The sequence below is a fragment of the Anopheles moucheti genome, chromosome 2 (genome assembly GCF_943734755.1).
Source record: "Anopheles moucheti chromosome 2, idAnoMoucSN_F20_07, whole genome shotgun sequence".
In the NCBI taxonomy this organism is placed as follows: Eukaryota; Metazoa; Arthropoda; class Insecta; order Diptera; family Culicidae; genus Anopheles; species Anopheles moucheti.
The window spans coordinates 76,091,608-76,118,632 of record NC_069140.1 but is presented as its reverse complement, the minus strand read 5'-3'; the positions used below and the strand labels follow the sequence as shown (position 1 = coordinate 76,118,632).

Here is a 27,025-nt window from a genome sequence, read left to right as displayed (position 1 = left end):
CAAAAAATGCCATTCTCGATATTATTTATTTAGATGTAAAACAGTCCCACAACGTACGTGTCGTACTTTATTACGTGATCTGATATTAGGGGATCACGAACCAATTATGCAATCCATTCCTGCACTCCATCGAAAGCAACCAACCTTCTACTTTAGTTTATCTTCCAAATCCTTCAGTCGGCATTTAATTTCCGGTGCGCTATCCTTCTGCAGTTGTTGAAGTATTTGCGCGAACGTTTGGCGCACCAAACCCAGCTCCATATCGACGGTGCCGGAATCCTTCGCCTTTAACTTTTTCGTCAATATAAGCATCACATTCAACGCTTCCTTTTTGAGACCGGTGTGGGGAATCGCTGTGGAAAGAGAGAACAGAAATGAACGATAAGAAATGCGTGCAATGCATAAATACTCTGCTTTAACTTACCCGACACATCAACGATCGCTGAGAGAACGATACGACAAATAGTCTCCAAGACGTTTCCATCCATTCCTTCCATTTCGACCTTTGCCTTCTTCTCCCGGTTCGCTCCCGATTGTGAACTAGTCCCTCCTACGACGCCGTCCTGTTCTCCTTCAACAGCATCGTCCATCTTGCTGCGAAGCAGATGCAAACGTTCCAGAAACCGACCAAGTGCCTGAAGCAAACACAGCTGCACTGGGCGTGTGTTGAGCTTCAAACACTGGACACACTTTTCGACAAACATCCGCTGATAGCGCCGTTGCGTTTCGATCGAATACTCGGGCCAAGCTTTGCCGAGCGTTTCGCAAACCGTCTCCTTCAGCTGTACGGAAATCAGAATCTGCTTGTTGCGTTCCTCTAGCGGTACAAACTCTACGCCCGATGTGCTTTCTCCCGGACCATCCGAGTCCTGTTGCTGCTGCTGTTGTTTATCGAGCAAATGCCATACCATATTGTACACTTCCTCGAAACGATCCACCTTCAGTTCGTCCAGAATATTGCCAAGGGAACGCAGCGCATGGGTACGGTAGATCGGTTCTTCCTTGCGGCATTCCTTCATGACCGCGTCCACTATCCGTTCCGCGTGGTTTGTCGTTTTTTGGTCAAGCTTCTTGCACAAGCTGGCCAATCCTTGCAGCAGTCGCTCTTTACCCTGAAACGTCCGTCCGCTCACATTGTTCAGTATCAGTTCGATCAAACGACACCGCACCGAATCTTCCAAAGTTGCGCTAAGCTTCGATGCGAGCGTATTCGTCGCTGCTCCGGCTTGCGCTTTCAGGAGCCAGGAAGGATTGTTGAGGTTCGTTTCAAGTATCGTTACGATCGCTTCTAAATTCATGCGCAAACCAGCATCGCCGGTGTTGATATCATGCCACAGCTCTTGCCACAACTCCACCGTTGATCGTGAATCATCCGTAATCTCTTCGTGCATCGCGAAGAACACTAACGGCAGCACATTCGCACTATAATCCTTCAGCACCTCCTGGTGCCGCTTATTGATCGATTGTATCGTTAGCGGGACCGCCTTCGAACGGGCTGTTTGTTGCTCGAAATATAGCTCCTCAAGCTTACCGAACAATCGTTCGATCGATTGCTCTTTAGCCGTCCCGATCAGATGCCCGATAGCAGACGCATAGTAGCGCCGAACGGTCGCATTGCGGTCGGTTAATCCGCTGAAGCAAGCACCCAAATATTTGCTCGTCAGCGGTTGCATCTCCTGCCCGAGGTGTATGCTAACCAGACAAATGAAGTGCGCACAGGCCACCTTGGTGCCGAGATTGACGCTCGACTTTACCAGATCCAGCACAGCCGGACTCATGCGTTCCAGCGTACCGTAATCAATGTGCCGGATGCATTTCGTTAGCGTTTCCATCGTGTAATGTTGCTTTACCGCTTCGGCCCGCAGTGAATCGATCGTTTCCTGTGTACCTCCACCCGCCTGCCCAGACACCATCGTCGACAGATAGGCAAGCTTTACCGAATCCAGTTCGCCCGTGGCTTGCAGTAAGCATGGCACCAGACTCGTCAAATGGGGCAATATAAGCGCACCGGCCGAATCGATCAGTTCGGACAGCGTCCGTATGCTAAGCTTTCGTATCTCGGGGACCGTATGTGTAACGCCCGTTTCCAACAGCAATGGAATGATCGAACTCGCCACATTCATGGCCGATTTGTTATGATCACACGATGCCGCCACCACACACACCTTGCTCAACGCGTTGGCCGTGCCTTCCGCGGCCAAACGTGTACCTTCGTGCTGATCGTCCATTACGCGGAACAGTTGGCTCCACAAGTAGCGCAATTCGGGCTCCGGTACGCTTGGTCGATCATCAACGTCCATGCTGGTGGAAGGCATTTCCTCACTTTTGTTCCTGCCCACCGCATCGGAGCGCAGCTTTAATCCGGCGGCCCGTTTTATTAAATCCCGCACGGCAAGACAGCACGCGATGCGTGTACGCCATTCGTACGAGGTAAGATTCTTTGTCACATCCTCCAGAATGTCCCAGTAGAACAGCTCGACCGTAGCTTTCGTATCGGTCACTACCGAGTCCCAAATGCTTATCATCGAGTTTTGGATCTTCGGTGTCGGATCGTACTTGTAACGAAACAGGCGTGGAACAATCTTCCCCAGATATGGTTCCATCTTCAGCTTGGTAGTCTTCGAAATTGACTGCAAGCCGAACGCTGCGCCCAGCTTGCTGTTCCATGTAGCATTGTGGTTAGCTATTTGCATGAACTGGTAAATCATTTCCGGTTTGTTGAGATCGGATGCTAATGCGCATAGCTCCTTGTACGTTGAAAGATTGCCACTGTTGGGAGAGAAAATCGTCATATACATTAGCAAATAGGACGGAGGCCCCAGCAAAAAAAACCTAAATACGATCATACCCCATTGGAGTCTTGCCCAGAACACCTTCCTCGAAAAGTTTCGTATCCTCGACAACTTTCTGTACCTGCCGACGGCCACCTACAAGCTGATCGAGCAACAGATTCGACATCTCCTCTTGGTCCGCATTACCGGCAAGTGTAAATATAATGCCCATTGCACGTGATGCCACATCTTGCACGAATTCTAGAAAATAGAGATCGAGCACAACAGTATAATGCAACAATTAACAAATAAAACTACCTCTTGCCTTACCATTATCTTCCGAAAGCAGATCCGTGAGGGCGAGTTGCAAAATTTGCCGCTTCTCGCGCACCGGATTTCGGTGGCTGCAGTTTTTCACGATGGCCAGCAACCAGACGGCACAGGCCTGTTTTAAGTACGCGTGCGTTTCGTTCACCTGCTTCACCAGCTCGATCAGGAACCAGGTCAGCATTTCATCGTCCACGTTTCCAACCTTTTGGTCTACGTCCTTGTTTTGGTTGCCCTTCGGAAGACCCTGCAGTGTATAGGCGAGCGCCTGTCCCATCGCAATGTGCAGTGCTGGATCTTTGGTCATTTTCAGCATACCCAAGAAGCGCTCCAACAGATTACGGGCGTAATACTTTGGGTCACCCACCGCAAGATATCCGAGACAGTGAGCAGCGTCTTCGCGAATTTTAGCCTTCGTATGTCCACTCTGCAGCAGCGTTAAGAGTGTTTCCATCAGCGATGCTTTCGTCCTAACCGGTTTTTTGTCGGTATTCTCTCTACCATCGTCCGTCTCCATGCCTTCGACTTCCGGGAGCGGTAGTGCGGTAATCGAACCAATCAGCGATAAACTTCGAATCGCGACCGATTGCAACAACGCTTGCTGATCACGTAGCAGAGAAACGAGCAGTCCAATTAATTCCTTCAAAATATCCCACCCTTCAACAGGCGCACTACTGGTTTCCTTTTTCTTCAGCAACAATTTCCGATGAACGGCATGGGCAGCGGCCAGTATCGAACCGTGTCGTGTTTCGAGCGATTTGCTACCAAGCGTTTGTAGCTCCCGTACCTGTCGATCGAATTCTGCTTCATCGCTAACGTACGCGACCAACACACCGTAAACCATGGCAATAAGCATACGCGTCGGCTCGGAAGTTTCCTTCAGCGATCCCTCCAGCGTCAGCAGAAGATCGCGGTTTTCTTCCACCAGTGCGTCCGGGATGCCGTTCACCAGGTCGTACAGGCACGTCAGCTCGCTGATACCCTTGCGAGCGATCACTAGCCGACGTACGAGATCGTTATACTTCACGATCGTGTCACGGTGTCCCTCGGCAATCAGCTTCCGCAGAAAAGCAGTCAACTTAAAGAACGTTTCATCATCGCTCGGATGCGAAGTGACACCCGCGTTGCACAGCAAACATATGCGCAAATATTCCAATATCTCTATGTACGTATCGAACGCGTACGGCAACTTCACCTTACCGTACCCCATCCGATCGACTACTGTTGCTACTTTTCGCTCCGATTTCGATGCCACATACTCCACCATGTCGCGGAACGACGGCAGCACGATGTGTTTCGTATCGGATGGTTCCATTTGCTTCAAACGGTCGTAATCACTCACCGACAGAATGGCACCGTAGTTGATGTGATCTTTCTTCGACGCACCGTACAGATAGGCCGTCATCATTTCGCGCAGCTGCGAACTTTCGCCACATATGATCAGCAGCAAGTAGCGCGAAGGCACGTAATAATCGGGAAAGCAGGTTGTTAAGTACACCGACGTCACATTTTGTACAATCGTCAGCTTTGATTCTGCCTTTTCGCCGAGCAGTGCTAACAACAACTGTTGATTGGCGTTGGGTACGAAACGTGCCATCGATGGCACTAGCTTTCTTTTCGATGTGCCCGGCTTATCTTCACCGTCCTCAGTCTCCATTAATGTCGCTCCCGAAGCGGCAGTGGAATTGATTTGCTTTCTCCAGTCGAATGCTTGCGCCAGTGCAACCAATGCTTCACGAATGGAAGAATGCAACTCCACCGGAGCTTGCTGCAGATGGTTAAAGTACTCGCCAACCAGCTGAATGTCCTCGTTCACGGTGGTGGGACACACGATAGCCAACTGTGCCATCGCACTGTATGCCGCATTCTGCACCTCATTCGTTTCCTCCGACGTTGTGCCGATCAATTTGGCGATTCCAGTCAGTAACACTTTCGAAAGCTTGTTTATAAGATCCGTCTGACCACTGAAAAGCAATAAGCAAATACATATTAACCACAGCGCCTCATATTTACCACCCGTCGTATACATACTTGTTAATTAGATTGTAAGCGAACTGGAGCGCCAACACTTTACACTTTTGGTTCGTATTGTCCCCAAACAGTGACTCGAAGAACACTTGTATCCCGTTGGCAATGATGATTCCTTTTCCACGGCACTTTAGCAAATGTTGCAGCAACTTTTGGCGCACTCTCGCACTCACACCGCTTGACTTGCGGTCCGGCAGCTTAGAACCGTTCCCAGAAAATAGTGTGTACAGCGGTCCGGAAAGCTTAGGATCGGTCCAATCGAGCGAACTGCAGATCTTATTCAACTCCCCAATAGCTGGCGTCGCTACGGAGAATCGCGTATCGGCCGATCCAACGACGAGATGGGCCAATATTTCCTGATCCGAAAAAATGCCCCCACAAAGGAACCGGACGATACCCTTTTTCAACTGTTCCAACTCTTCCGCTTTGGGCGATTTTGAAGTAACACGTTTGAAAGAGTATACGCTCATGCCGGGCGGGACGTCACTGTCGGGAAGCGTTCCGTACGGTAGCAGCAGCACGTCCATTAGAATGGATAGAAGCTGCTGTTTTGTGTGCGGCTTATTTGACAGCCCGAGAAGTTCCGAACGTTTCTCCGGATCCTCCGGTATCTTAATCTCCCCCAACAGTGGAAGGACCAGCATCAGAATTCTGCAAAGAGAATATCCAGATTTAGTAGACTGACAACACCCAAAATCCCTTATCCTACTTGTCCTGATGTGTTTCCGGCTTGCCTTCTAAGCAGTTCAACAGCACAGGCGCGAATTCTGTTTGTTCTTCCACCGTCATTCTCGGGAATCCCATCGTTATGTAGATGATGGCGAAATTCTTAAAGTAAAGCTCATTGAGAAGTGATGCGAGAAGATTTCCATCAATTCATTTGCTACTTACAATCAAAAACAGTGAATCGGCTTGTTGATATTGAGCCAGCAACGGAGCTAGCGGAATTTGAATTTGATTCCGAGATTTCAACCGCTTGTTGATGTGCGTTAGAATTTCCATCACCTACGGTTTGGTAAGTAAAAAAGGAGTAACATTAAACATTCTAGAGTGTTATCATGTTGTATTGGGCGCTTCCGAACCTTCTTTCGGACATTTTCATTCGGAGACGTAATCTTTATCAACACTGGTGTGAGAAATTTCGTCACAGTACTCTGCAATTGCTCATCCGTATCAGCGAACCCCAATCGCAGCAAAACACGCTCCAACAGTTCTGAAAAACAAAGAAAACCCCCAGAAAGCACTTAATTAAATATCCCACTGCAAAGTGCATTGTCATTGAGGCATTCCCGGGTTTCGCTGAAGCCAGCGTGAAATGCCGCCAACAGGCCAGTTGATTTGCTCACCCAGTTCTTCAGTCGGATTGCCTGCCATTTTCACAACAGATACTTGTTGAACAGGAAACTATTTAAGTGGTGATTTTATTCACTAATCTATAAAGCTGCCTGTAAACAATAACCGATGCTTTTCACGGCACACGAAGTATCGACGGAATATCGCAAACGTGCTGTCAGTTGTTGGGGGGAAAAAACTTCACACGACTTGTTTATACTCCCGGATAAGTTGGCTTGAACCCCATTTCACAATCAAACCGGCTCGAACAATCTCCTAGCACACTCCAAACCGCTCTCCGCACATTAACCATAATTTTATCGTTTCCTACAATTAAAACGTTTGTAAAAGGTACATAAATATTAATTTAATGCATCCATCTTTAAATAAGTCTGTTATAATGGGCGATTTGTGAAGTTTTCTGCAATTGATCATTGACATCCTTGTTTATTCTTCGTTCTATCGTTTGTCTCGTGAATAGAAGACGAAACAAACTATCTATAAACTATACAATTAACTAAACAAATATATTTTCCTTTAATTTACTCCTTTTTTTCTTCTTGTTTAAGTTCTATTTGATTGTATTTGATAGCGTTGTTTACATTCTGCAGGCCAGCTGTTTTGGAAATGCCGGCTGATTTTGACAGTTAAACGATATCCAATCAACAGGTGATTGAAAGTGCATCAAAACAAAGCCATTTCCCCTCCTTCCGATTGACACTGTTTCGGCAAGTGCAACATATACTCGAGAGTTCTGTACTTTACTTCGCCCAAAGTGCATTTGTTTATCTTTCGTTCCGCTGAAAATCTTCTTGTGTTCATTGTGCAAACAAACACTTTTTGTGTTTTTTTCAGTTTTAAACTAACATTAGCACCACATGCAATACTATTCGGTTTCATTACAGGCTCCAAAAGGAGTTAATTTTGCAAACGATATTTCTAGGATAACAAACATTGCGGTGCATTACACATCTGAACTATCGGTTGTAGGTAGAAAACATTCCCTGCGCTTGCGCCGAAGAAAAAAAAAGAATTGCCTCACCAAACGTCAATCGTTGTCAATTTGAGTAGTTGTGAAGAAAATTTGTATCGAGAGAAAGTAGCTTCAGCTCGTCTGGCTGGCGGGTGTGGAAAATTGATTGTTTTTGCCCGCAATAGCTAATAAAAGCAACACCACCGTTTTGTTCGACGCCTTCCTTCGAAGTGCATTGTGCTGGAGATGTAATACGATGGAAATCTTAGCAACCAGGAATGGTTTCAGTTCCCCGTTCCATCGCATCATCAATTGCGTTTAATTGATCCATTGGCAAATCGAGTTTTCTTTTTCCACGGGCGTACATAATTACCAGCCTCCGCCAGTGTGTGTGTGTGTGCGCGTGTATGTAAGGTGCATGCATGGAATAGCTGTGAAGCAGTGCGCAACGTAGTTGCAACATAGTTTTCTGCATCGCTTCCTTTCACGTACAACGGTTGGAGTGTGCAAGAAGGCAAGAATTTTCTATGGGAAAAGATGAACTCCACCAGCGCCTCGGCTGCAGTGAATGCGGCAACGACGATGGCGGCGCCAACGTCGACGACGGTCCCTCCGTCCAGCATTGGGAATGGTGAACTTTACTTCCGGCCCTTACCTTATTTAAGCTTCAAATGGATTAAAGCAGACGTTGGCAGGGCGCTGCGAAATGCGGACGATTTAGCAAACCTATGGAACCACCTGATCCAAGATGAGGAAGTGATCACGGAGCGAATACAAACCGCCGTCAATGGAATGGGCGAGGTGGTGTATTTGCGACCGGACGGACGTTATTACTGCGGGAACGCAGCCATATCCTGCGATTGCTGCAAAGGTGTATGTTCAGCGGTTTCCAAATGCGTCTGCCTAATATGTGAAGAGCTTGGAGTCCAAGAAGGCGTTGACTCGTCGTCATGTCCTGCTGCGACCGGTAGCAACGGTAGCAATGGGGTGGGTCGGAAAGCTCAGGCGCAAAATCACACACAATCTCCGGCCGACCAACCAACGGCCGGTGATAATTCGGCAAGTTCCGTCTTGCTAGACTCTTGGCTGTGGAGTCCTGTTCCGGGTGAGTGTGGTAATATGTGCTGTATGTGTGATTGTGTGTTTGTCTATGCAGAAAGGTCATTGTCATATCACCGCACATGCAATTTTGCGGCACTGCGCACACCCTTCCATCATGGACAATTCTCTCGTTTCATGCTTTGTATGCCTTTGTTACTTTTTTTAGGTACGGAGGATAAGAAAACTTGCATAAAGAAGCTGATTGGTGAACAAAGAGATATATGTTTGCAGGCGGCTGGCAACTGCCTGTCCGCTAACCGCATCCGCCAGCTGCTGTTTGTGTACCGACGGTACTTTATTGCACTGCAGGAAATGGGAATGCACCGAGAAACGGAAGAGAAACAGCATGCCACCGAACTGGCCACTAGCGAGTGTGATGCGGCGAAACTAAGCGTAAGTTCCACAACCCTCCCTTTTCTTTACCTTAACTGGTAATGGCAACCTTAGCTAATTCACGCTTTCCTTCGCAGAAAAACTCCAGCCTTGATCGTACCGCCGGTACGGTAAAGGATTCCGACAAGGCAACGTTCGGTTTGGCTCGCGTTGGTACACGGGCGGCGTTAAATTTTTCGTTTGCTTTCTTGCGTCGTGCTTGGCGCTCCGGGGAAGATGTTGAACTGTGCAGCGAGCTGCTTTCGGAAGCACTGGAAGCATTACAATCGCTCCCCGAAGCATCGTTGTTCGATACATCACAAATGTCCACCCTGTGGATCGAGGTGGTAGAAAAATCAATCAAGTTCCTGCGCCAAGTCGTTCTGGGTGACGTAATGGGTGGCCGCTGTCTGGTTCCAAAGGCGGACCGACACATTGCATTAAACTTACTGCTTGAACTCGGTGCCCAGAAGGGCACGTTGGGTGGTTCGTTAGAAGGAGTTTCGCTTCTCTTAACACTCCACGAGAAAGACCAACAGTCCGACGACAATCGAAGTCCACCGCAGAATTCCGGAGCACCACTTGTACCGCTGCTGCACCGCTACGAACAGATCGAAAGTTTCGGATCCTTCAACACGTCGGATTCATTTCATTTCGGACCAACTGAATCGTTCCTTAGATTTCTTACGCTGCCCGAAAACGAAACTACCTGCGTAGATCTCAAGTTGGCCGCCGTCATCATTATCAGCCATCTAGATCGGCTGGCAAAACCGCACCTACCGGCCGGCAACTGCTCGACCAAGGGTGCAAGCAAGTACGCAAATTCACCCAAAATATTTACCCTCGGATGGAGTGCTTGTGCGCCGGAACTGTACGGATTTACTGCAACTGAAGCGATACGTACGGGGTGTGCAAATTTTGACGCCATGGTCACATCGGTAACGGCCCCGGGAAGTATAGACGGTGCGATGCCCCGATACTCAACGGCTACGATCGATCTGCTGTACGATCAGGTGCGTCAGATCGTTTGCGCGGAAAACTGTGTGTACATACTAACCGAAAGTGGGTCCGTGCTTTACCTGTCGCACAGTATTTCGATGACCGAAGACAATTATCCCGAGCGGGTGAAAGGGTTAGAAACCACCATCGTTCAGCTGGCAGCCCATTGTGAAGGACATCACGTGCTAGCGCTCGCCACCAATGGCGATGTTTTCTCCTGGGGTAACGGTGATGGAGGCCGCTTAGGACACGGTGATACGATCGCGAAAGAATTGCCCACGCGAATTGCAGCTCTGGCCGAACGGCAAGTGACGGGCGTTTTTTGTGGCTCATCGTACAGTGCGGCCATCACGGCAAGCGGTGAACTATACACGTGGGGCCGTGGCACGTACGGTCGGCTAGGGCACGGAAATTCGGAAGACAAATATTTGCCCACACTCGTAACCGCCCTCAAATCGCACCGTGTCGTACACGTAGCCCTTGGATGTGGTGATGCGCATTCGCTGTGTGTGACCGACGCGGGTCTCGCGTTTGCCTGGGGAGATGGTGATTTTGGCAAGCTTGGCAACGAATCGTGCGTTGGTTCTTCCGTTCCGGTGGTGATTGAACTGCCGCAGACAAGTGTAGCGAAGGTGTTTAGTGGTTCTCAGTTCAGCGTAGCACTGACACGCGAAGGGACGGTATATACCTGGGGAAAGGGCCACGGCGGAAGACTGGGCCATGGTAATTCCGAACATTCCCCCGTCCCGAAGATGGTACAAGTGTTGGAGGGCAAGAAAATAGTCGAACTGGCGGTAGGATTAGCACACTGTTTGGCACTCACCGCATCCGGCGAGCTGTACGGATGGGGTCGGAACGATTTCCAGCAAATATGTCCAGAGTGTGTTACGCGCGACCCCATTATAACTACGCCTATTCTCACGACTCCTCCCACGTTACGGGTCGCTGGTATGTCGGCGGGCGTAGCGCAGAGCTTCTTCTGGTGTCATTCATCGTCACACGGCATCCCGTCGAAAATTCCGTTCGTAGTGGACCTGAGCGAGCACACGTTCCGGTTGCTCGATCAGCTGCTGTGTATGGTGAGCGTTACGTCCGCGGATAGCTCCCGGCATCCTCCCAGCCAGGAGGCGGAGTGTATCGCTGTTGGCACGCTCAATCTGCTCCGTCTGCAGCTGCACGCAATGATCGTGAACAATGTTCATCCGCGCCAAGTTGGCTTGGTGGAAGGATCGCGCTTGTTGGCAAGTCTTAAAACACGCATTCTCAGCTTGGCCGGTGGCCCGGTTGTGTTGAAAACGATGCAGGAAGCCGCCCAATGGACGCTACAAGTTGGGTGGAGCATTATTCTGCCGACGGCATCGGAACGTGCCCAAACGCTTACTTCGCTACTACCGGCCGGCCATGATGGTGGTGGAACAATGGGTTCAGCGGCCACCAGTGCTGGACATCGGTTCATGACGGACCTGCTCGTTGGGTCGCTTATGGCGGAAGGAGGCTTACAGACGGCGCTCAATCAAGCGATTAACCATCACCAGCATCAGAACCCGTTTCAAGCGCAAGAATCACATGGAGCGAGCACTGGAACTCATCTTTCACTGCTGCATCTACTGAAGCAACTTTTGCGTAACAATTCCAGCCTAACGCAGGCCCGCCTTGGCCAGCTAATGCTCGGCCCGTACCTAAAAGTCGATGATGGGTTCTGTTCATCCGAGCCCACATCGCCGAGTCTAGATCTGCTGCACAAATTCCAGCGCTTGTTACTTTCGCATCTGTACGCGTCGAAAGCAGACGATCTGAGCGGTGCCGAAACCCTGCTGTACACCTACATCGAACAATTGGTTGGGCCGTGTGTAAACACGCTCGCCAAAGCGTACGAAACGATCCTCCAGGGTAAGGACGGTGTGGCGGACATTCTGCGCAATGACATTTCTGACGCGCTGCTGTACGAACTGCTAATCGGGCTGGTGGTAATCCAGCAGGATAAGCCACTGTTATTGGCAAACTTCGACTGGAACGAACATCTGATACCGCTTCTGAATGCTCTCGATGGCTTTAATCGTCTAACACAAGAGGGTGAGCTACAGGACACGGATGATATGGGATGGCCGGGAATAATAAGCCGCGGTGCATCAAAAGCAATGCCGGTGCAGGAAGAATCGGTACTGATCCGGCGCAGCGACATCGACAATCACATCCGGGATGGCGGTAGTTGGGTCATAATCAACGGAAATGTGTACGACGTGAAAGACTACATGCCCGAAAATCCACTCACGCAGGAGCTGCTCCAGCTGCACGTAGGGAAGGACATATCGCTGGAGATTGGAAATCCTCAGCATCGCACAGCGTTCGAGTTTATCACGTCATACCTGCGCGTGGGTCGGTACGCAGTGAGCGAAATGTATGATAGTGCCGCGAACCCACGTCCCCTCGTGACGTTAACGCACTTCCACTCCGAGTGTTTGCTCGCGTATTTGCTGGGACAGCGTGCAAGTATTCTGCAGGTCGGGTCTCCACTGCAACCGGCCGAGCTACAGTGTCGCAATCTTCTCAATTCGCACGTCCTAAGCGGTGGTCTGCAGGTGCTGCAACCGTCCAATCCATTCGATGAGGAAAAAGGGGAAGCACGCAGCAGTGGATCAACAGCCGGCAGTACACCGACGGACGCTTCCTCGCAGATACCGATCGGCGCCGTTGATGGTGTCCCGGTGATGGGTAGTTGGCCAATGGTGTTGATAACGCAGCGTGTCGATACGCTGTTGGCGAATTTAGGCGAGGGAAAGATCACTGATCCCTTAGTCGCATCCTGGATCGGTCTGTGCGAACGATTCTGTAAGGAACATCATCTCATCTGGCATCAGGAATTTCCACCCGAACATCCGGTTGTCGAGCTCGAGCGCCTGCTGATGGCTGTATTAATACGCCACCAGGCTCTGGGACCGTTGGCGCTTGCGGTGATTGATCGGGAGCTGAGCGGCACGGGTTCAAAACCACCGCAGCCGATTGTGAACATCATACGGACCGTGCATCAAACCAAATGGGCGATCGTTAAGATGCGGCAGCAGCTAAACCGCAGCTACAAGGAGGTGTGCGCCCCGATGATTGACAAATGTCGCTTTTTGCTGTACGAAATCCGGCCCGCCATCAGCCTGGAACAGCACGGGCTGGAGCGTTTGCACATACTGCACCGGCCGTCCCGGTTTAAGGCGCTCGTGCGTCGCATCATCGCAGAGATGGGCGCAGCTAAGCGGCAGCTAAAACTGGCGTGCGCCAAACCGGAAGACATTGTTAATGCTACCATCCAAAGTCAGTTCAGCAGCGGCAAGATACAGTCGCACGAGAATCTGAGCGGGTGCGGTATTACCAAGCAACACCCGCAGCAGCAACATCTCCACCAGGGCGTTGCGCTCATGGCGGGTGTGACACTCTCCACGGAAAATCTAGTCAACGAAAGCATCATCAAGGTGGCCAGTCTGGAAAGCCTAACCGCGACAGGGAACGTGCATCGCCGGTCGTCCGTCGATCGGTCGGCTTCGCCGGTGATATTGCTTAGCAACAACAGCACGACACTGACAAAGCTAGCCTCGTCCAATGAAAACCTTCTCGACACCGACAGCACGCAGGTGACGGGTGACGGCACGATCAACAGCATCGGTGGCGGCGTAGTGGTGGACGTAACCGGCACGATCGAGGGTGGCGAAAATGCGGTCGAAGGAAATGAGAAGAAAATAACTTTCACCAACGATGATCAGATTAAAACACCCACGAACGAAATGATCGAGTTTCATGGCACGGCCGGCAAAGCGACCAAAGCGTACTCCCAAGATGGGGACGATTTCATCAACAACGTGATCGCCAACTTGAGCGACAAGTGTCTGCTCGAGTCGTACCCGGCGGAATTTAAAACCGGCATTAGCCAACAGGTAGTGGATTTCATCCTGCACGATCAGTGCGATGTGGAAACGTTGCGCCGCGCAATGTACTGCCAGATACAGCGCTATCAGCTGCGTAAGCAGGGTTTGGAGATGTTTTACGAGTTGCTTTGCATCACCGGGCTGTTCGATGCTGTGCAGTACAATCTGTTTAACGGTTTTCTTGGCCTACATCTCGGTCATGGTTCCGTGCGGCTTCACACCGCTGCTAATGGGGAAGGCAATTCAGAACAGCATCAGCAGCAGCAGCAGCAACAGCGCGAATCGGAACATGTGCTCGATAATTTGAACATGATTACCGCCTACCAGAAGGCGGACATACTGATCGCCCATGCCAAAATCATCGAATGGGGCGTTACGGAACTGCAGAAGTACGTGAATCAGGACAAAATCAACGGCCGCCATCGGACGCACGGCGAGAAAGACAATTCGAACCTGGGGACGTACGTGTTCCTGAAGAAATTGCCCCGGGCTCGGTTTTTACTGAGCATTTTTGGCATTCTTTCCCGCACGTATGAAGCGAACGAGCTTAGTTTGCTGGTAAATTCTGGCATTCTTGGTAGCATCATGGGGCTGCTGCGTCAAACCGGTGCCGATATGCCGAGCAACAAAAACACCTCCGATACATCGGTTATTTATGAGGATGTGGTCACAAACGTAAGTTATTTGTCTATTACATGGATTGGGAAGGAGGATTTAATGAGCCCATATGATGGCTGTTCGTATTTTTTTAGTTGAAATCTTCTAAAGAAGGACTTTCTGGGCCGGAACTTACGAAATTCATGAAAATTGGTACAAGGATTGCTCGTGGCGCTGATTGGAAGTGGGGTGAACAAGATGGACCTGGTGGCGAGGGACGTATAATTAGCGAAATCGGCGAGGATGGGTAAGTGTTGTGTGTTATTCATTTATTCGACCCAATTATTTAATAATTTAAGGTGAATTCTATAAAGCATACCAATCTAAACCTTACTGATCTTGTTTTTTAGCTGGGTTCGCGTAGAGTGGGACAATGGTTCGACGAATTCGTACCGGATGGGAAAGGAAGGAAAATATGATCTCCGGCTGGCCGATAGCGCCCTTAAAGCTCTATCCCCCGACAAAGATAGCGAGCGGGAAGATTTCATCGATCACACACTGAACCACGAATCGCATCCAACAAAGTTGCTTCGCAATGTGTGCATCAAAACGCTACAGATGCTGTTCGCCTCGGTGGGGCTGCACGCGGAAAAGATGGAACAAAATGCGCTCCGTGGCGTAGCTTCGCTGTTCCGCACAATGCTGCAACCGTACGAGTACCGTTCCGGCATCACCACCGCAAACAACTGTTACAACTTCGGCTTAGAGCAGTGGACCGTGCTTGGGTTCTTGCGCGCGATTTCGTTCACTCCTGCACTCGCCCGTCAGCTGACCACGCCGCTGTGGATCGAGCTGGCCTTTAAAATATTGAATGCACCGATCGCGAGCAAAAAAGATGTTTACAAGAAGCTACATTGTTTGCGTTTGCTGCAGTCCACGCTGGTAAACTGGACACAGGACGACCGTTCCCGTGTTGACAGCATAATAGCGCAGCTGTTCGATGTGCTCGGTCGGATTTCGCTCACTTGCCCGAACGATTCGTCCCTGTTGTCGAGCGCGGTAGACGCAAAATCACGCGTCCTGTATAGCGCTTCCCACAGTGGTACCGTGGCAGAGGAAATGGTGGTACTGATTCGACGTCTTCACACACTACCGCTATGGAACGAAAGCATCAACTCATTCATGCAACAGAAGCTCTGCCTAACGGCTGATATTTTCCTCGTGAACGAGCTGGACACAATTACGGAAAGTGAAAAGCGCGCCATCATGGGTACGCTCGGTACGATCGGGGGGTGCGATTCACGACCCAGGATTGGGCTGAATATTACGCTGGATGGTGTCCGGGGTACGATATCGCGCATGACCAAGAAAGGCAAAGTGGTCATGAACGTGCACGGAGCGGCAGAGACGAAGAAAATTCCAATCTTTAAGGTGGCCGAATGTGCGGACGTCGGTGCATTCAGCCTTTCCAAGGTGACCATCAGCGAAATGTTGCTTAACTCGTGGTCCGTTATGTTTTACGGCATTGGGCAGCTGATTCCACTGAACGGCGGGAGTGCTGGTGGCGATGGATGTGCTAGTGCAGCGTTGCTACAAAGCCAACAGATCAACTTTGCCACATTGAAAGCAACGAAGGTGCTGTTTCGCAATCAGAGCCTACTGCGGCGTATTCTTCGCCAGCGGTCACCAGGCCTAACGAAGAGCAGTTCGCGAGACAGTGTATCTTCTGACCGTGACGAGGATAGTCCGGAACCGGAAGAAGGCAAAACTCGTTCCGAATCAAACACGTCTGACGAGTCGCAGGCGTTCTACACTGCGGAGCTACTGATACAGACCATTCTGCTGCGTGCTACACAGCCAAGCCCGCTGAAAGCGTGTTACACGTATCAGGAGATGGAACTAGCAGCACTTAACATTTCGCAAATGCTGGCCAGTCATATACATTATTCTTCTGGAGACGCTACCACGGGACAGACCGGCACCGGTGGATGTAACAAACGCCCATTAGCACTGGGTCAACCGACTATGATACATGGCGTGCCCGTGTACAACAATGAAGCAGCATCACTTCCGGTTGAACCCCCACCGGCATCCGGGATGGGATCGCTTAGTAATGTCAATAATGTAACCGCCAGCCGTAGTGGACGTGCCCGTTCATCGAACGTTTTCATTGCTCCCAGCCCGCTAGTAGCGCAAATCATGGAAATGGGCTTCACCCGTAAATCGGTCGAGCTGGCGTACAAAAGTCTCATGCAGCAGAATGAAAATGGCAATCCGACGGCCGAGCAGATTATCCAATGGATACTCGAACATCCGGAACTGACCGCAAATTTGGGGCTGAGCAGTGGCGGAAAAGCAGCAGGCGATGGAGAGCAGCACGATCACGACTTGCGTGGTCATAGCGATACGGAAAGCGTTAGTTCGGACACAATGGATGGGGGTTCATCGCAGCAGGATTACCAGCAACATCAACACCCGCAAAACAGTGGTTCCGGTGCGATGTACAAGAGCCGGGAGGATTTCAAATCCACCGACCAGTACGCAATGTACGTGCGGGGTATCATCTGTCCGGGAATGCTGGTGCGCTGCTGCCAAGAGTTTGAAGAAATACGCAAGGGAGATATCGGGACGGTGGAAAAGGTGGAACCGGAAGGTTTGCATGATCTGAATGTGCGCGTTGACTGGCAGATGCATGATCGACCCTACTGGATGTGCTTTGTGCATTTGGAAATGCTCGAACCACCCTCAACGCTGACGGATCCATCCGGGTGCGGCGGTATAATGGTCGGCTCGCAAGTACGTCTGTTGCGGGCACACATGGCTCGACACCGGTTCCCATCGCTATCGGCACCTCGCGGCACTACCGGCGTGGTGAGTTCCTTAACGGGAACCGAGGCTATAGTCGAGTTTCCCCAACAAACACTGTGGAAAGGTAGCGTTAGCGAGTTGGAATTGATTTCGAATCCCACAAACTATGGTACTGGGCCCGGCACCGCCGCACCAAACGGTAGCACCGGTGGAGTGTTCGACATCATCGATGATTGGTCCCGGTGCATCCGTGCGCTGTCCGTCTCGTCGAACGAAGCGTCGGCAAAGTATCTGCTGGATCGGAGCACCAACAACTATTGGCAGAGCGCTAGCACGGCGGTGCAGGGTAAACATTGGATCCGGCTCGAGATGCACGATCAGGTGCTGGTGCAGTCGCTCTCGATCATCGTCGATCCGGACGATTTCTCCCACATGCCATCGCTGGTGGTGGTGCGCGTGGGCGACGATAGCTTCTCGATGACCGACCTTCGCTGGGTATCGATCAATTCAACGACCGTCACGATGCCGTTGCTTACGGATTGCAAGCAGTACTACCGTTTGATTGAAATCCGCATCAAGCAGTGCCGCAACAACGGGATCCAGTGCCGGGTGCACGGCTTATCAATAGTCGGCAAACGCAAACAAACGGACGTCGACATGATGCTGCAAAATGCAGGTTTTCTCGCGTCCGAAAACGAAACCATTGCCGAACCGAGCTATTCCACGTCGTCGAACTACGCGGACGAACCGGCCTCGCTGAACGATGAAGTTTCCTCGAAGGTGCTTGTCTGGGGTTTAAACGATAAGGAGCAGCTGGGTGGTTTGAAAGGGTCGAAGGTGAAACTTCCGACGTATTCGTCAGTGTTGAGTCAGCTGAAACCGATACATATCGCTGGCGGATCGAAATCGCTGTTCATTGTGTCGCAGGACGGGAAGCTTTACGCGTGCGGCGAAGGCACGAACGGTAGGCTCGGCTTGGGCCACAACAATAACGTTCCGACACCGAAGCAGGTACCGATACTGAGCCAGTACGTGGTGAAAAAGGTAGCCGTCCATTCGGGTGGTAAACACGCGATGGCACTCACGCTGGATGGGAAAGTGTTTTCCTGGGGCGAAGGTGAGGACGGCAAGCTAGGGCACGGTAATCGCTTAACGTTGGAAAAACCAAAGCTGATCGAAACGCTGCGCACGAAGCGCATCCGAGATATTGCGTGCGGATCTAGCCACAGTGCGGCCATCACCAGTTCCGGCGAGCTGTACACGTGGGGTCTCGGCGAATATGGGCGTCTAGGACATGGAGATAATTGTACGCAATTGAAACCGAAGCTAGTGACCGCGCTGCAGGAGCATCGCGTTGTGCAGGTGGCTTGTGGCAGTCGTGACGCGCAAACGCTCTGTTTGACGGAGGAAGGTTTGGTGTTTTCCTGGGGCGATGGAGATTTCGGCAAGCTCGGACGCGGTGGCTCGGAAGGCTGTTCCATCCCGCACCAGGTGGACCGGCTGAACGGTGTCGGTGTGCTGCAGATCGAGTGTGGCGCACAGTTCAGCCTTGCGCTTACGAAAACCGGCGAAGTGTGGACGTGGGGTAAGGGCGATTACTACCGGCTGGGCCACGGCACAGACCAGCACGTGCGAAAGCCGACCCCGATTCAGGGGTTGCGGGGCAAGAAGGTAATCCATGTGGCCGTTGGTGCTCTCCACTGTCTCGCCGTAACCGACAGTGGGCAGGTGTTCGCCTGGGGTGACAACGATCATGGCCAGCAAGGTTCGGGCAACACGATTGTCAACAAAAAGCCAAGTCTCGTGCTCGGATTGGATGGCATCTTCGTCAATCGCGTTGCGTGCGGTAGTTCACATTCTGTAGCCTGGAGTTTACCACAGAACCAGACCGAGAAGGACAAGAAGGAACCGGTTGCGTTTGCCGTGGCGAAGGATCCGCTCGGTAGCCACAGTTTGGGAATTTATGCATCGGATACGGAAGCGACCACTTCATCTCCGCTGCCGGTGCCGAATAACAGCAAACCGCAGCGACCATCACTGTCGGAGATCGTTCTCTCGTTGGAGACGGCCAGCGCAAGGCAAGCAGCATTATCGCACATTATCAACGCTATGGGCATCCTGCATGCCCGGGCATGTATAATAGCAGCACTGACCTGTCACTCACAAATGAGTGCGGCCGATAAAGTGCCCACGTATGGGCACGGTGGTGACGTGATGGTACGACCCGTTTCACCTATATCGGAGGGTGATGAAACGGGCGCCAAAGCGACGGTGGCCGAGAGTACATTGGCGCAGCAGAACGAAACCATTGCGCACGGCGGTGGAGAAGGTCCGGCAGATATTGCCGGGCTAACGGCAGTTACGGTAAGACAAATTGAATAATGCTGTTTAAGCTTAAACAAAAAACTCATATTTGCATGTTTGTATCATTCACACAGACGAACGAATTCCTCGATGGTGATATACCGATCATTTCCGGCATGAATAATGCACTCGGTGCATATCGCAGTTTGACGGGATCATTGTCACTATCCGCCTCGATATCGAGCTGCAATGCAACGCAGCGTCAGTCGAAGATGTCCGCCAGCGCAATGTCCGTAATGGCGGCCACAATGACGCATCACGATGAGGTATGTAAAATTTGTAGAAAAGAAGACAGTGTTTTGTGTCTCTTTGAATAACAAATAGATTAAAACAAACTACGAAATTCTTTCAGCTAATGAACGAAGCAAATGCCAGCAATTTGGACGATTTTACTGCGTTACTCGGCGAGCCGGAAGCTAAGCATCTGATAGAATTGTTAAAACTAAGCGTTTTTGGCCGTACCGGTGCAACCAGCACGTCGGAAACCATCGCCAGCACGCTAATTGCACTCGCAAAGTCAAACTCCACCATCGCGAATATGCTGATTGAAACGTGCATCACGGAATTGGAGGATCTGTGCACATCGCGCCACTCACTGGGCAAGCTTCCGAAACCGGTGGTACAGGAAACAAGCCATCCTTATATTGATGATATCATTTTAGTGGGTAAGTATGATGGCTTTTTTTTTGTTTTACAATTACAAACATCATTATGTGTGTGGTGTGCTTCTTCCCCAACAGGACACGTGAAAATTCCCGGCGCCGAATCGCTCCGCATTGAGTTTGACAGTCAATGCTCCACGGAACGACGGAACGATCCACTGATCATCTTCGATGGGGCGGGCAACGTGGTGGCAACACGTTCCGGACGGGAGTACGCCCAATGGGCACAGGAAATTCGCATACCGGGCGATCAGATGCGTTGGAAGTTTACTAGCGACAACTCCGTCAATGGATGGGGATGGCGATTCTACGTGCACGGTATTATGCCCGAATCCTACCTACAGGAGCTAGGTTCGGATCGGACCGTACTTTCGCAACCATCAATCGCACTCGTAATGGCTTTACTTGACTCGCTGCCAGTTCCTACATCGAACGCCAGTATTCTCATACGCCTAACGTCGGCTCTGTCTCAGTGCGCCCAGCTGGGTTCGTTAACCGTTGCCCAACGCATATGGTCGTTGAAGAAGATGCATCAGCTACTTTGTGGCCATGGTGTAACGCATGCCAAGGATGGTACACCGCGGCCGATGGATTCCGCAGTAACGGACATACTAACACCACTTGTTCCAATCATTTTGCGCCAGTATGAATACGAGGAACCGCAAGTTCGCAGCGGAATACATCTGATGCACTCGGAGTACTTCAAGACACTGGTTGCGCTAGCATGCGATATGCACATGGACACGCACCTGCTGCCACAGGCAGATCCACACCGTTGGGCCTGGTTCCGACGTTACTGTGCGGCGGTACGTGTCGCCCAAGCTCTCACACGGCGTACGCACCTTCCCCCGTCATTCTGTATGGAGGTGCGCAAAAAGCTTGCGGAAATTGCATCTCCAGCAACTCCTGCCCAGACATCGGTCGGTTCGAGTGGAGCCGGCCAGGGTAGTGCTGCAGAAGGTTACAGTTCGCTCATCCAACACACTTCCAGCCATTCGAGTTTGCTCAGCCAGAGTCATCCGCTGGCTTTTGATTTGAGCAGCACCATTAGCAGCAGCAGTACCACAACTAGTAGCAGCAGTACCGGAACGACCACAATCACTGCAGGAAGTAGCGATTCATTACCGGTGAATGTGGCCGCAAATGAGGCACCGAAGTATCTACACGAAGATCACGGTTATTTTACGCCGCAGTACGATTCTCAACTTTTGCAGTGGTTCAACCGGCGGCCAGAAGATTGGGCATTCTCGTGGGGTGGCGCTAGTACGATTTTCGGTTGGGGCCACAACCATCGCGGTCAGCTGGGAGGATTGGATGGAAGTCGTATAAAGAATCCGACACCCTGTGAAGCTTTGAGTTTGCTGCGCCCGATACAAATAGCGGGCGGTGAGCAGACACTGTACGCTGTCACACCCGACGGAAAGCTGTATGCAACGGGTTATGGTGCGGGCGGACGGTTAGGTGTCGGTGGGACGGATTCCGTTACCACGCCAACGCTCGTCGAATCGTTGCAGCATGTGATGATCAAGAAAGTGGCGGTAAATTCGGGAGGCAAACATTGCCTTGCGCTCTCGTCCGATGGAGAAGTATTCTCGTGGGGCGAAGGCGAAGATGGAAAGCTCGGCCATGGAAACCGGGACAGCTATGATCGGCCGAAACTGATCGAATCCCTTTCCGGGATCGGAGTCGTCGATATTGCGTGTGGTAGTGCGCATTCCGCGTGTATAACCATACAAGGGCATGTGCTTACGTGGGGCAAAGGACGGTACGGTCGTCTCGGGCATGGAGATTCCGAAGATCAGCTGCAGCCGAAATTGGTGGAAGCGTTACTCGGCTATCGCGCAATCGATATAGCTTGTGGTTCGGGCGATGCGCAGACACTTTGCATCACGGACGATGACAATGTGTGGAGCTGGGGTGATGGAGACTATGGTAAGCTCGGTCGCGGTGGTTCCGATGGTTGCAAGGTGCCGATGAAGATCGAAAGCCTGGCTGGGCTGGGCGTGACGAAGGTTGAATGTGGATCACAGTTCTCGGTTGCCCTCACGCGCTCCGGCAGCGTGTACACGTGGGGCAAGGGCGACTATCATCGGCTTGGCCACGGCAACACGGATCACGTACGGCGCCCGAAGAAAGTTGCAGCCCTGCAGGGAAAGAAAATCATTTCTATCGCTACGGGATCGCTACACTGCGTTGCTTGCAGCGATGGAGGTGAAGTGTTTACCTGGGGTGACAACGACGAGGGTCAGTTGGGCGATGGAACCGTCACGGCAATTCAGCGCCCACGGTTGGTACAGTCGCTCCAAGGGAAACACATCGTGAAGGTTATCTGTGGGTCGGCACACACGCTCGCCCTTTCCACGTACCAGCTGAGCGAAGCGGTTAGACCGCCACCATCACCACCGCTTGAATACGATCTGGTGCGTGACATCGCACCGGAAGTGCTTCACGCACGTCTGGTGCTACTGCACCATTTCTCGGAGCTCCTGTGTCCGTGTCTGGCAATGCTACCGATTGCCGGATCTCTTTCGTTGGCCTCCCTGAAGGATGTGCTCGTGTACTCAATCAAGGAGACCGGCTTCCGGAAAGTTATCCAAACCACGATGGTGCGAGACAAACCGCACGGCCCTGTCATCGAGCTAAACCGCATCCAGGTGAAGCGATCACGCATGCGGTCCGGCAACGGTCTTGCCGGGGTGGACGGCATGAAGAGCGTGTTCGGACAGATGGTCCAGAAGTTGCCGCTACTCACACAGGAAGCACTGTCGATGCCACATCGCGTCTGGAAGGTGAAATTTGTTGGCGAAAGTGTCGATGACTGTGGTGGTGGATTTAGCGAATCGATCGCTGAGATGTGCGATGAGCTGCAGAACGGTAGCGTCCCATTGCTGATACAAACGCCCAACGGTCGTGGCGATGCAGGCGCTAATAGAGACTGCTTCTTGCTGGATCCAACGCTCACCACAGTGTTGCATATGAACATGTTCAGATTTTTAGGCGTATTGATGGGCATCGCCGTACGGACTGGATCGCCGTTGAGTTTAAAGTAAGAACTCTTTGTTATTTGTTTGCAAGCATATCGATAGTAATGTGTTTCATTCAATTTTTCAACTTTGTAGCTTGGCTGAACCCGTGTGGCGTCAGCTGTGTGGTGAAGCGTTACGTCCATCCGACCTGACGGAAGTGGATCGAGACTATATTACCGGTTTACTGTACATCCGTGACGTGGAAAGCGATCCGAAAGTGTTTGCATCGATTGAACTACCATTTTCTACACCCTCTGCCAAAGGCCACGAAGTTCCATTATCTACCAAGTAGGCAGTTTAGAGAGTTAGAATATTGTTTACATAATTTACAGCTCGCAATCGTTTAAACCTGCTTTCAGATATACTAAAATAACGCCAGAAAACCGCAACGAATATGTGAAGCTTGCACTCAACTATCGCATCCACGAGTTCGACGAACAAGTAAAAGCCGTCCGGGATGGTATGTCGAAGGTGATTCCGGTACCGTTGCTGTCGCTGTTTTCCGCCGCCGAGCTGCAAGCAATGGTCTGCGGTTCACCGGACATTCCACTCTGTCTGCTGAAGACCGTTGCCACGTACAAGGGTGTCGAATCGACCTCCTCTCTCGTGCAATGGTTCTGGGAGGTGATGGAAGAGTTCACCAACCAGGAACGGTCGCTGTTTCTACGCTTTGTCTGGGGTCGCACACGGCTGCCACGAACTATTGCCGATTTCCGTGGTCGTGACTTTGTTCTGCAAGTGCTCGACAAGTACAACCCGCCTGATCATTTCCTGCCCGAAAGTTACACTTGCTTCTTCTTGCTGAAAATGCCTCGTTACTCCTGCAAGGTAAGCTGCCGGAATCGTTGGTCGAAGATGAACTCATTTTACTAACATTTCGTTCCTTTTTGTAGGCCGTATTGCAAGAGAAGCTCAAGTACGCTATTTATTTCTGCAAAAGTATCGATACGGACGAATATGCGCGAGTCGCGATGGGTGATCCAACGGAGGCGACTGGCAGCGAGGATAATAGTGACATTGAGTCGGTACTGTTTTAAATGGGCACCTACCTGGATGGAGGAAGCGTATCAGCTAGTTTACAAAAGATAAACCAATGAAGTGCGCGCTGAAACGTGTCGGCAAACACACACGTGCCTCTCACTCATCTCCTAGGAGCTTACTCGACTGATTACATTGACTGAAACGGAACGTGCATCACACGTTGTTCATCAGCAAAGGAGCTAAAACCTAGGTCTCCATTTTGTCGTTACTGTATCATGTATCGCTTACTTGGTAATCCGTAGCGGGTGTGAGTAAGTGGAATTCTTGGCACTAATCTTGCAAGAGCGATGCTAGATTGCATTTCTTTTCGTCCAAATTTCATGTCCTCTACAATGTTAATTTGTTTCTTATTACTTGCCCCTGTTTTCTTACAGAACAGAACATTTATAGTCTAAACATTCCAGAAGCTATCAATATGTTTCAAAAATCTGAACATAGATAATCTACAAATTGAGATACCAACATAAATAACACAAAGTTTCATGAAAATACAGTAAAGTAACGTAACGCACTTGCAGTGCTGGTGTAACAGAGAGGATATATGTTTGTTATCGAAATGAACAAAGGCAAACCTGTGTGCGATTTGGTTTCCGAGAACAGAACGAAATTTGTTGAAGAAATAGAGAATTTATTAACTGATGGATAAATGGATTGTTTAACAGCAGCAGACCCGCATACAAGACATACGTTATGTGTAACAGATCTCCCCAGGTGTTCCTCATTCGTCACTAGGAATTAGAACATGTTCCAGATAGCTAACAAGATAGCTTTGTTTTTTTTTAGCAAACAACTTTAGCAAACGATTTCTGAATATCAATTATGTAGGTGTTTGCTATCGCTTAGATGTTGCAAGTACGGTATCGGTACACTATTAGGCGTGATCCGAACACACTGGAACCGGACTGGTTCGCTATGTTTTTTTCCGTAGTATTAGCGTACAGTCGAACAATTGCACCTCGTTAGACTGGGGAAGGTTTTGAGTAGGAAAAGCAACAACAAAACAATGCAATCTATCAAAAAGTTTGTGACTAACGGCTTCACGCAATGTTCAGTAGTTTGCACATGCGAGTAATAAGTGGTCGATAGCCGACTCAGCTGACGAACATCATATTAACTAAAGAAAGCACGGAATTTAACGCTCATACCATGTTTGGAGTTTGCTAACGTCGGCGAGTCATTGGCGTTTATAAGGTAGTAGTAGTAGTTCACTAGCAGCCATTTTGCGTGTGGTGAATGTGACGGTGGGTAAAGATTAGCATCGTGAGAGAATGTAGGTGTAGATCACGTAATACTTGTGCTAACCATTAGGCAGCCTGCAGGTTTAAAGATAGAGTTTAGCTGTTATGAACAGAAATGTGACTAACATATGCACTAGCGTGTATTTTGCATCAGTATACAGGCAGCTGCTAAGAGTAATTTATTTTATTTATTTACGTTTGGTCGTCTACACGCTGGATGATACGGATCACCAGGATGTATTACAGCAGGGACTGCTTTTCGGTTGCGTTCTTCGTAGGTTTCAGCACCTCTGTTGCCCTAGTATAGGATTTGCTTTAGGATCCATCGAGATCTAGCGAAAGCACTAGCAAATACGTGGCAAGAGTAACAAAAACACACACGCACATATGTGTGAAACTCCATCCATCCAAACGACTAGTGAAACACGGCATCGGACGGTCCAGTGGATTATTGCCTGCACTCGCTCTACACGCCTTGCATTTTGTACGTTATTTCTACAGCGAATGAAACACATGAATAAGTCATGCAAATGCACTCTCGCCCGTCCTGCATGTTAGAGCGCGCCATACCTTATTCTTCCCATTCCCAAACACACAGCACTGTGATTGATGTTTTTTTCTTCTTCTTTTCCTCCTTTTCTTTTGCTAAATGTGTGTGTGTGTGTGTGTGTGTGTGTACTTTCTAACACACAATTCTCTTTCGTACTTCCCGATCCTAACCTGCCTGAATATATGTGCTGATCGCAGCCACTGATTTGGGAATCATGACGAAGGGAGTGTGTACTAAATCATACCATATTGTGGGATATTAAAGAAAAACAAAGAAATCTCAAAATAAACAATCACTTTAGACATAGCCGTACCTTCCGCGTACTAAATAACCAATAGCTCGTCGTATTCAGATTTTTTTTGCTTATACGGAAAGAATCGGTTGTGGTAAGAAGTGAAGAATGAATCATTTTGGTTTACTTAGAAATGGGGTACTTTGTTTCAATGATAGTGGCGCTCCTAGCGGTCGAAAATGCAACCATTTATCAGCGTTTTGTTGACAGAATGGTATCGCGTGTTTTTGTTGGAATCGTAAAAAGGATACACGCGTTACAAAGTGTCTCATTTCTAAATGAACCAAGCTATAGTAATTCCATTATATTCAATGCTCTTCAAATGATTGCTACTATTTATTTCATTCTATTCCCATCCAATCAACAATAAGTAAATAGCAAGATAAACAAAGAATATTAAGTGTGAATGTCAGGAACATTTCAATCTCTTTTTTTATTTTTCTACCTAAACCATACACCTACGTGCCACCGATGCATTGTAATGCACCGTCGTCCACCCCGAAAAAGAATCCTTAACACCGAAAATCAATGTCATTACGATGTACACGCGCGCAACACAGTGCACACTAGCGTTGAGTTTTCGCCTGAGGAGCGGTCGGTCCGCCTTACAGCATAGCAACGGTTACCAAAACA

At 50.0% G+C, this 27,025-nt stretch overlaps 2 protein-coding genes across 2 annotated transcripts; one reads left to right on the top strand and one right to left on the bottom strand.

The window, feature by feature from the left end:
• On the bottom strand, positions 1-6,608 carry LOC128297611 (proteasome-associated protein ECM29 homolog). The gene is made up of 9 exons (XM_053033288.1): positions 6,473-6,608; positions 6,209-6,339; positions 6,018-6,131; positions 5,836-5,954; positions 5,130-5,777; positions 3,102-5,062; positions 2,849-3,032; positions 425-2,769; positions 1-353 (listed from the first exon to the last, which is right to left on the bottom strand). Exons 1-9 carry the CDS (start codon positions 6,498-6,500, stop codon positions 148-150), a joined length of 5,736 nt encoding a protein of 1,911 aa, XP_052889248.1. The 5' UTR covers positions 6,501-6,608; the 3' UTR covers positions 1-147.
• A 1,360-nt stretch (positions 6,609-7,968) lies between these two features.
• LOC128309835 (probable E3 ubiquitin-protein ligase HERC2) lies at positions 7,969-25,159 on the top strand. The gene is made up of 11 exons (XM_053046316.1): positions 7,969-8,536; positions 8,699-8,925; positions 9,003-14,489; positions 14,567-14,718; positions 14,822-19,583; positions 19,658-19,849; positions 19,936-20,248; positions 20,324-23,291; positions 23,365-23,559; positions 23,631-24,099; positions 24,165-25,159. The coding sequence occupies exons 1-11, from the start codon at positions 7,969-7,971 to the stop codon at positions 24,306-24,308; spliced, it is 15,477 nt and encodes a 5,158-aa protein (XP_052902276.1). The 3' UTR covers positions 24,309-25,159.
• Positions 25,160-27,025: the final 1,866 nt, after the last annotated feature.